General features: G+C 38.0%; 1 protein-coding gene across 1 annotated transcript in view; it reads right to left on the bottom strand.

Moving 5' to 3' along the window:
* The window catches only part of astn1 (astrotactin 1), a 448,006-nt gene that overhangs the window by 263,110 nt on the left and 174,185 nt on the right, over positions 1 to 10,711 (bottom strand). Inside the window, 2 exon segments of the mRNA XM_020613364.1 lie at positions 2,090 to 2,164; positions 5,661 to 5,745. Of these exon segments, the coding sequence (XP_020469020.1) occupies positions 2,090 to 2,164; positions 5,661 to 5,745 (160 nt within the window).

The following is a 10,711-nucleotide window of genomic DNA, read 5'->3' on the forward strand; positions in this document are numbered from 1 at the left end:
GCAGGAATGTCAAACACTTCACATGCTCCAGAGTTAATGCTTGGTCAGAGTAACCCCAAGACCTCTGACTGTTGGCTTCACGAACAATGAAAAACCAAACCCAAGGTGTTCCTGCACCTTAGGAGACAACAAGACCAGGAGGAGCACAAATAAGAATTTCTGTATTATTGTTGTTAAGCTGTAAAGGGTTATTAGCCATCCAATTTTATATTGCTGAATAACTTGGTCATATTCTGGTGATGTGCAGCTGGATATCATCAGCGTAACAGTGAGAGGATAACCCTTTAAAATCCCATATTATGTGCCAAAGAGGAAGCATATACAGGGAAAATAGGATGAGACCTAAAGCAGAACCTTGTGGTACACCATACAACTGGGTGCAGATGACGAGGCAAGGTTACAACTACTGAAAAAGTCTTATCTGAAATGTAGGTACAGAACCACTGAAGCGCTGGCTCAGAGATACTCACCCACTGCCTAAAGCTACACTGAGATCCAACAGCACCACAACAGAGCATCACTTCTGCATCACTTCTGCATCATCATGCATTAGTAAATTGAAAAAACTTCTGAAAGTTCTGAACTGAACTGGACTGAACTGATGAAGCCTCTTGGACGAGAGGTGAAAGGTCTTTGACCTAGAAATCTAGTCCAGTTGTTTTTTCTAAGTTTTTTCAGTTTACTATGACCTGGATGACTGAGAATCTGCACAGACATGCATTAGTAATTCATTTGAGATTCTGAGGAGAGCAGTTTCCGTGCAATGCAGGTGGTGGAAACCAGATTGGAGTTCATCAAAGATGTTGCACACATTTAGATTATCAGCTAACTGGCTTGTGACATCCTTTCCTAAAACTTGTTTATGGCAGGGTCTATAGGCCTGTAGTTTTGGATCAGAGAAGGATCCAGGTTTTTCAGAAGAAGGTAAATGGTGGCATGTTTAAATTGAGCAGGCACATGACCAGATATCTGTGAGCTATTATTATTGTAACTACTGTGGGACTGATCACCTCTATGACATATTTAAACAAACAAAAAAAAAGGCAAAATATCACATTGACAAGAGGAAGGTTTCATACTGTTGACCAGCTTATGAAGGTATTTAAGTGAAATTGGAAAAAAATTCTCCAGAAATAAATGCTAAAAAAATGCAGGGTATAGGAAACAAGGGTGAGGGGGTGATACTGGGCTTACAGTTTTGATTGCATCCACAAAAAAAGAGAAAATGATTACAATCCTCATTGGACAAAACAGGCCCAGCTGGTGTAACAATACTAATAGTGTCAAACAGTAGTTTAGGGTTACTTTACTATTACTACATCACTGGTGTTATTAATTAGAATGTAATATGATTAAAATTTTTCTAGATTTTCCATTTATTTTAGAGCATTAATTATTCAGTAAAAATCCAGATTTATGAGACTGATCTGAAAGCATCCTGGTGATAGGCAGTTATATTGTGCATCTTACCTGAACATATCAGGGTTCTATCTTCATTATAGGACAAGTTATGGCAGAAAACATGCTAAATGGGGTTTTCAATGTTAACTTTAAATGGCCGTCAGATCCAGAATCTGGATCAGATCCAGATGAAATTTGGTCTGGTGATAGACATTGACAGGCCAAATATGTGTGCAAAACTTCAAACAGAAAATGATTTCAATAACTTCTGACAGAGATGTGAATTTTAAAAATGTGTCTGTAATGCTGCTAACCATCAAACAAACACACGGAATCAAAAGCATAACATCCTTGACGGAGTTAGAAAGTTGTTTTTCAATCAATTTCACAAAGTTATATGACTATAAAATTACTTTTAAAACAAATACATTTGTTTGGAGAGAAAATGAAGTAACTCCACTTTTCAAGTTTGAAACTCTAATCTCTAGCTCCATTACAAAGCACCTTTATAACAGAGTTTCTGCTACAGAAAGCATTGTGCCACCAGGGGTCTCAATAAGGGATTGAGACAAACAAAAGTAGTGTACCAGAATATTAACACGTGATTTGTCCGTACAGCCTTTTGTGCATCATGCACTGAGTGGAAAGTGTAGTCCAATAAAACAAAGTTTTGTGAAGTTCCCCTTACCTGAAAATGCGATCAGAAGGTTGTTCTCCCATTACAAGATCAAAACCACGCTGGAAGATGGTGTATGGCCATGGACTGGCATAAAACAAAAAGAACAGATCACAGGAAGAGACAAAACAGAGGAGAGAGAATAAAACTGTTTTAAAATCAAAGCCAGAGAAATGTTAAATATTTCAGTTTACCCATCCTCCTGATCAAAACCCTCTGGAATAATACCTCTTTCAGTATCTAACTCTGCAACATCCCCACCTTCCAGAGCCCCACAAATCTCAAGCAGAATTGTGATGTGTGCTGTTTGTAAACATGCTGATTGAAAAATGCTTTTTCCAATAGTTGACACGCAATGTGAGTTTGGCTCACTTTTTTTTATACCAGGGGAGGGGATAAGAGAGGATGACAGGATGAGACAGAATGGAAAAAAGAAGCACAGATAAGGAGGGAGAGACAGAGGGCAGGCAGCAGTAAAGGACAGGCAAAGAGTGAAAGAGAGAGAGAAAAGGGAACAGTGAAGAAACAAGACAGATGCCAAGTGACAGAAATGAGAGGGAATGATTGAGATTAATGGTGAGTGGCAGCGCAGGGACTAAACACTCTGCAAAGTGCGAGTGTAAGAAGGAGAAGTGACAGGGGCCCGATGTCGTTCTGAGCAAACTCCTACATTACTGTAAGCAAAAAGAACATTGTGGAAGAGGGGAGCGGCTTCCATGCCACAGGCTGTGGTCATTAAACATTTAAGCCACCCCAGGGTGACTCCTCTGTCACACAGTGACAGGGACATAAGAAGAGGACCAGGGAAATGAGATACATGGGTGCACAGTTGGATGGGTTGAGGGGGTAATTCAGATGTCTCAAAAATATAGACAAAAAACATTTTGTACAAATAAAAAGAAAATTTTACCTATTGTCTGCTTAAAGCCACAGACAGGAGATATTAAAGGCAAGAATGTAGCCTGAGCTTTCATATTCACTCGTACTGTGTGATGAAATTACTTTAAGTAGAAACCAGTGCCAGTTCACAGCCCATTTAAAACGGTCTGAATAGGGTGTTTCTTCTTATTCTATTTTTTATTCTACTTTAATTCTATTTAAGTTCCTAAATGGCATGGAACTCATTAGTAGGAGAGAGAGAAACAGTAGTTCAATTTGCTGTATGTCCTACACATATAGTGAAATGACAATAAAAATCTTTGAACCCTTTGAACCTTGTTTGTATCACGCATCCATAAGGATGCATATGGACAAATGCAAGCATGTCGATGACCCAAAACACATTGCTGAGAGTTTTTCCTTTAGTTCATCACCTGTCTGTGAAAACAATGCGGGATTTAAAATATGGAAATGTAGCAAAAGAGCAAAAATGCATCCATTTTAATAAAATGATAGAGTTCAAGAAGGTATCTTAAATCAATTATAAAATTTGGATTTTAATGCTAAATTGGTCAAATCATTTTTAAAGGAAGTCATAAAATAAATTTTAAGGCTTTTACATTTTACTGATGTCCTACAGAAAGAAAGATGTCTAGTGATGATCCACTTCTTGCTTGTTAGAGAAAGATGTATATGTTGGCAAAGTTAAGTTGGTTTTAATGTAAAAAGTCTGGACTAAATACAATAAGTGCATAAGTACTTTGCATTTGAGTGATTTTTGTGTACTTTTGCCTGATAGTAGTATATTTCAGTGCTAGGAACACAGACTATTCTTGTCATCTTAAGAATGAATTTGACAGTATTCCCAAGCTTTGGTTTAAAGTCTGTTAGTGCTTGATTTAGCCCCTTAGTATTTCCACTTGTTTATTTGTTCTGTATCAGTTATATTAAATTGACTATATACTGTACCTTAGTATGTGTCAGCATTTGGGTTCTCCCTAAGCCCAAATCTAACAACAAAACCAAATTAAGTAAATGCAACATTTCATTTCTGAGTGTAATAAAATAAGAGTAACCCATAATATTGTTATACAGATTAGAACACCAGAACAGTCCTGTAGGTCAACAGTGTTATGTGACTTGTAAGCACCTGAACACATGCACCCTGTGTGTTCACCCACTGGTTGACAGTAGTTTTATCCAAATGTCAAAGACTTCTTGACAACCAGTTGTGAACCCATTTCAGCATTTATCGACTTCCTAGGACTGGGTCCTGAGACAGCATTATTTAGAGGCATAAAGTTATCACTTAAATTTGTTATTGTAATATAAAATAAGTGACTGCTCCCCAAGACTAACATAATAAAGCCCCTACAACTTTACTGACTCACCACTGACCTAAAAGTGATTTGCTAAAATGTATATATATGAAACCATATTTGTGGTATAGGGGCACCCTATGAATTTTACACCTAAATATCCAGTTATTCTTTGTGGCATTTACTTCTTAGCCTATGAATCAAAGCTGTGGATCTGAAGGAGCTTTGTCAAATCAGCAAGAAAAACTACCATGGATGATATATCAGTGAGGGACTTATTTTTTCAGCAATAATGTTCAACTTTTTTCTTATTTTCCTCCCATTATAGCCCAACATTACAGATTCATCAGTTCATCTAGCTAACTAAATAGCACATAATACAAACTTTAAATCCAAATAAAATAAATAAACTAGTGGAATAAAAGTTTAAGACCCCCAACTTTCTGAAACCTATCAAAGCATAGCAATGCTGCAGTCAGTAAGAGCTGGTAACTAGTGTCACAGTGCTAACCTGTGCCTTCTACAGTACTAGGCACATATACTGTACATCCAAATTCATTCAGTCACCAAATGTTTGCTGTATGTGATCCGCCTTATGTTATCTCCTGGTTAAAGGTCCAGACTGTCAAGCAGGAAGTAAAAGATTCCAAGGCACTCATGTGGCATTCGCTTCATAACATTTCAACTGTAATTATATACAGCCAGGTTTCTCATGTCTCAGTTACACATGTGTGAGAGCTCTGTGAAAGTGCAAGGAGCAAGTGGACTATAAACAAAGCAGAGGTTTCATGGAGCTCTCAAACATGCACAGTTGGTTGTTGTGTACTTCAGATGCTGTCATTTGGGGCAACATTTTTAACAAATATGCAGGTGCGGTGGTTTGTAAAGAACAAACACATCACCCAGTGCAGTGGTGTGTTTCACTGATGTGTTTTTAATTGTTTTTGAACAACAACAGAGGCCCATGGCACAGATGAATAATCTAATCCAGGTTGGAGACCGGCAATCATTAACAGTGAGTAGAGGCAGTTCACTGTTGGTTTTAGTCTTTGTATGGGAAGTGTTGAAAATACTGTTAATATAGAAAATGACCAACCTTATTTTTTTAAACAAATTTGCTGAGCACATTGATATGACTATATTTTATGCATTCAATTAATTAGTTGCATATTAATCTGTGTACTTGAGGTGTTCCTGCAGTTTTGTCTAATTCTAATTATTAATTCGTATCAGCAGCATCAGTGTTGTGTTTGATTCATCTGTCCAAGCAAATGGCCTCTTAATGTGTAGGAGGATTCCTGATTTGTAAATAATACTTCCATCGTTTCTTCCTGGCTTGATAATGAGCACTTATAAACCCTGGTGTGGTAATTATCACAACTTACCCCTGATTGGGCCCCCACTCACTGCGAATGCAGAGGTGCTTGTGGACTGGGTCCTTCATGTAACCATCTAGGCAAAGGCATTCTCCTGCAAGCAAAATTGCAATAAATCAATCCTGTGTTCATTACAGTCAAGCATTTTTTAATTAGAGAATTATCTCTGCTCCAATCCTTTGTTTTACTCCATAAAACCTACCCCCATTATTATCCTCTTCCATCCTTAGAAGCACTCTTAATCATCTTTTACTTAAATTATGTAGTAGTTTGTTATTCAAGCCATGTTTTTGTCCAGATTTCTCAGCAAAAGCTCAGTTTTCCAGCAAGAATGCTTTTAATCAACTCTTACAGTATAATGCAGCTTCTCTAAAAATGACAACTAAGGGCCAGTGGCAACTAATGAAAGCAGAGGCACTCTCCATGCCAGTAAAGTTTAACGTTAACAGTCCTCATTTAAATGATAACGTTTCTGATCATAACACACAATTACCTCAAATGATGTGTTTGTTTGGTAAAGATGTTGAAATTTGTATTTGGTAACAGTGGAAACCAAAAATACAAGCACATTACATAACGTCTTTGCACGGCAACAATACAGTCAGCACAATTAAGTTCAGTTCACAATACAGGGTTCATGCTGTGATGTATTGACCCCAAATATATTTAGATTGAAAAAATTAACTACATGCAATTTGTTTTTGTTGCCATCAGGCATACAGAAGGCCTTTTCTGTAATGCTCTGTAATAAGCACCTGAACAGAGGTGGAGAGCAGTGAGGTATTTTCTCATATTTTGATGCAAAATGAAAATGTAGTGTCTTAAATTTATTAAATATTGGTTTATACCATGTAACAAAACTAAAGAATACAGGTATGTTCTCATGAAGATAAAGAACAAATTTATGAACTTTGTAAAACAAATTTTCTCCAAACACTATTTGCCCACAAATTTAAGATGTTAAAGCACATGTGGTGAATTCTGTGGTTTTGTTGCATTTTACAACATGGAGCAACATAACAGGAGAGACAGAGTGAATAGAAACAAAGTAAAAAAAAAAAAAAAAAATCACCAGAAATCCTCATGAGGCAATGTGACGACCTCTCATGTTAAAAATGTTTAAAGTACAAATTTGCATTTATCTTGATCTGTATTATTCACTTCCAAAAAATACAAAAACAAGGTGGATTGAGAAAGTTCAGTGAAGAAAGAGAAACTCAATTTTCTGTCAAGTTTGAAAATCATTCGGTCTGAGCTGTCACACATTTCGGAATCTTGTTTTATCACTGCCTGTTCCCAGAAGGTATACAGTGAGGAGAAAAAAAACTGTGACAAGCTTCACTTTGTAACTAAAAACGGATTTCTTCTAATCTCGGAGTGAGAATGAATAGCGACGCTTCTGAAAAGAGTGGCAGTTCTCCATTACTAACTGGTAAGGTAACTGGTATTTAAAGTGAAAACTGAGGATGCCATTCCACAGTGATTCACAAAAATCACTATGAATATGTGTGGTTGTTTCCTGTAACCCTAACCCTAATTTGCCTGATCTTTACAGTCCCTGAAATGCAGTGAAAATACAATAACAACTCTGATTTTCTAGTTTTTATCTTAGTTTCCAGGGATTACATGTACAGAAACAAATCTCTGGGCCAGTGACAGCTGCTCATTCATTGTCAATGGAAACTGAGTGCTGTCACTCAGTAAACCCTGCTGTGCGACAGCGACTGAAGGAGTCCAGCGAGGTGACAGCCCAGAACTAGGCAATGACCTACTTCATGGAAATGCACTTTGATAAAGTTCAGCAATGAATCGTTCAGAGTGAATCGGGATTATTTTGATCCCAGTCAGTGATGGCAGAAATTTTGAGCCAAGCTTAAAGTTGTTATAATTTGAATCCTAGGACTGGTAGGCTATTATGCTGCATTATTAAGTTTTGAAAATTTCCAGGTGACAAGGTAACCACTTAGATTGAGAATATGTGGTTAGTTTATCAAACAAATGCCAATTTAGAAATGTGTGCTGATGTTTTCAGAGATGTGAGTACCTGCTAGCAGATCAGGCTAGCTCTATTAGCAGGCAGCTCGTTCAGAGCACAGTGTCAGTGAAGCTGTAAATATGGATCCCGGAGAGAACCAGAGCAGAGCCCAAGAAACATAGGCCATAACAGTAGAGCCGGCCTCTGCTGAATGACCTCACAGGAAGAGCTGCAGAAGACTACTGAACAAACTGTCTCTTTGCAGTTAGAAGTCCCACAAGAACAGCAAGAAAGTTTATAAGAAATATGTGAAATGACTGCATTAGGAAAAAGTGATTTTACATTGAGAGAATCTAAGTAAAAAAGGTGGATAATGCCAAGTCACAGAAAAAGGGAAGTAACACATCCCTACTGTTAGGCATTTTTAGTCAGATAGATATTGGATAGATACTTTATGTATTAGAAATGTTTAGTGGAGATAGGATGTCTAGTTAGACTGGTAAATGCTTAGGCATGCTTATGAGTTTCTACAGGGTACATCTGGTCAAGGATAACTAGAGAGAAGAGTTGATGACTGTCAGCAGACAGGATGTTTAATATTATTATTATGACATGTAGAACTGTAGCCTTAGCCATAATATTTTCTTATGTTTAACGTCATGACATGTCACTAGAGGTTGTGTGAGAATGTTTTTAGCTACACACCACTTAATCAACAGACACACACACACATTGATTTGCTTCATGTTTTGACTACTGCTATGGCCAGCTGCAAAGCTGGCACTGGAGACGTCACGGTTTGGCATCCCTGAGTAGTATAGGACTAGCCCAAAGTGATATAATGTATAGGCCTGTTGTGGTTCGGGCCTTTTGGCATCTACCGGCTGCCTGCTTGCATGTCGGAGGTGCAAAGACTCCTGAGCGTGTAATGTTCATTTTACCTGTGATCACTGAATAAATCAGCACTGTTTTGAAGTTACTCGGACTGCTTCATTTTCCCAAACAGCTCCTTTGCACGATCCACTCTGTACACCTGGAAGCCCGATAATCAAATCGCGCTGTCCGCGATCGAGTCACTGAGCCAGGTGTTCGTGAAGCACAAAGCAGCAGAGTGTGCAAAGTCAGAGTTAGTCCTGTTGATGAGAAGAATTCCATCCATTTTGTTGACCAGGGAGTGGAGATTAGCCAGGTGAATAGATGGGCATGAGGTCTGCGTTCTCCTCTGTCGTAACCGCACCAAAGCGCCAGAGCGTTTTCCACCGCGGCGGGGTTTTTTCCAGTTCCCATATATTGCTGCTACGCCTCCGATCAGAATGTCCATACAGCATTCTTCGTTCACAAAAATCGGAGGAAGGTAGTTTGGTGTGAGTTGTTCGATATTTAACAGTTCTTCTCTGGTGAAAGTAATCCGGGATGAGTTGCACAAGACCAAGAAAACAAAGAAAAACAACAAACACAAGAGAGCACGAGTAACCTCAGTCGCCATCGCTGTCGGTGTCAGAAGAAGGCAAAGAAAACTCTGAATTACTGCCTAAAAGATGATTTACTCTGAAATGAAGATTTTCAACAGAAAAAAAAACAGACCAGAGTCAGCAGTCCACCTCCACCTGAAGGACAAAAGACATTCTTTTGAGGACAGTGAAGTCCAGATCTTCTCTAGAGAACATTTCTGGTTCGAGAGAGGAGTCAAGGAAGCTAATTCTGTAAAAATAGAACACCCCTCATTAAATAGGGGTGGTGGACTAAGACACAACTTGTCTTCCATCTACAACTCTGTTTTGAGATCCCTGCCCAAACATGCTCACCAGGACAATAGGCATCGGTCCACAGGTGAGGGTTCAAAGACAGGCAACGACACTCACCGATACTGGGCTATAACGACTCAGTCATTAGGGGACATTGTTGGGCATCAAAGGACTGAAACACCACCGATGGGGATAAATATCTCCGACTCAGTGCCAGTCAGTCAGAACTGATAAAGCCTCTTGGATGAGAGGTGAAATGTCTTTCACCTAAAAAACCTAGTCCAGTTGTTTTGTTTTTTTTACTTTTTTCAGCCTACTATGACCTGGATGACTGAGAATCTGCAAGGACAACAATTCAGTGCTGACAGTAGACCAACACTGAATTGCTAAAATGAATTTTAGACAGTTATATTAAAAAATATTTTATATTAAATATCCAGCTGCTTACTTATTACATAATGCACACTATCATTTGAATTCTGCATAAATGATATTATTGAGCATTTACCTGTATTTTTGGTTTATGACTGCCAGTATAGAAAAGAAAGGCCAAAAACAAATCTTTTTTGTTGGAGGGTGATGAACGAACATGCTGTAAGGAGGCTAAAAGAGGACTTTATAGGGCAAGACTGGGAAGCAGTTTACAAAGAGGAAGACTTAGACAAAGCATATGAGCAATTTTTAAATATATTCATGAAAGTATATGACAGGAACTGTCCTCGTAAGCAGTATAAAAACAAGAGGAATTACAGTGGGAAACCGTGGATGAGTAAGGGATTACAGAATGCATGTAAAAAGAAGAATGCGTTATATAAGGAATTCATAAAAGACAGATCCAAGAAGGCGGAAGAAAAATATAAGTCATACAAGAACAAATTAATTGCGTTATTGAGGATATGTAAGAAACAATGTTACTCTAAAGTATTAGAGGATAATAAAAATAACATGAAAGGTACTTGGAATATATTAAATAAATTGATTAGAAACAGTACCAGCAGGAGTAACTACCCTCAATATTTTATGAACAATGATACACCGGTCAACAGATTTGAGGATGTAGTTGAGAAGTTTAATAGGTTTTTTGTGAATGTTGGTCCTAGTTTAGCAAGAAGCATTTGTACAGATGATACATCCAGCACTATAAATAATAATACAATCGAAAGGAACATGAGTTCTATGTTTCTGAAGCCCATAGTTGAAAAGGAAATTATAGAGATAGTGAACAAATGTGGTAATAAATCATCCAGTGATAGTGGTATCACTATTACAACTGTTAAATGGGCAATTGAGGGGATATGCAAACCATTAACCCATATTTTTAACATGTCGTTTCGACTTGG

Source organism: Monopterus albus, unplaced genomic scaffold (assembly GCF_001952655.1).
Source record: "Monopterus albus unplaced genomic scaffold, M_albus_1.0 scaffold133.1, whole genome shotgun sequence".
Taxonomy (NCBI): domain Eukaryota; kingdom Metazoa; phylum Chordata; class Actinopteri; order Synbranchiformes; family Synbranchidae; genus Monopterus; species Monopterus albus.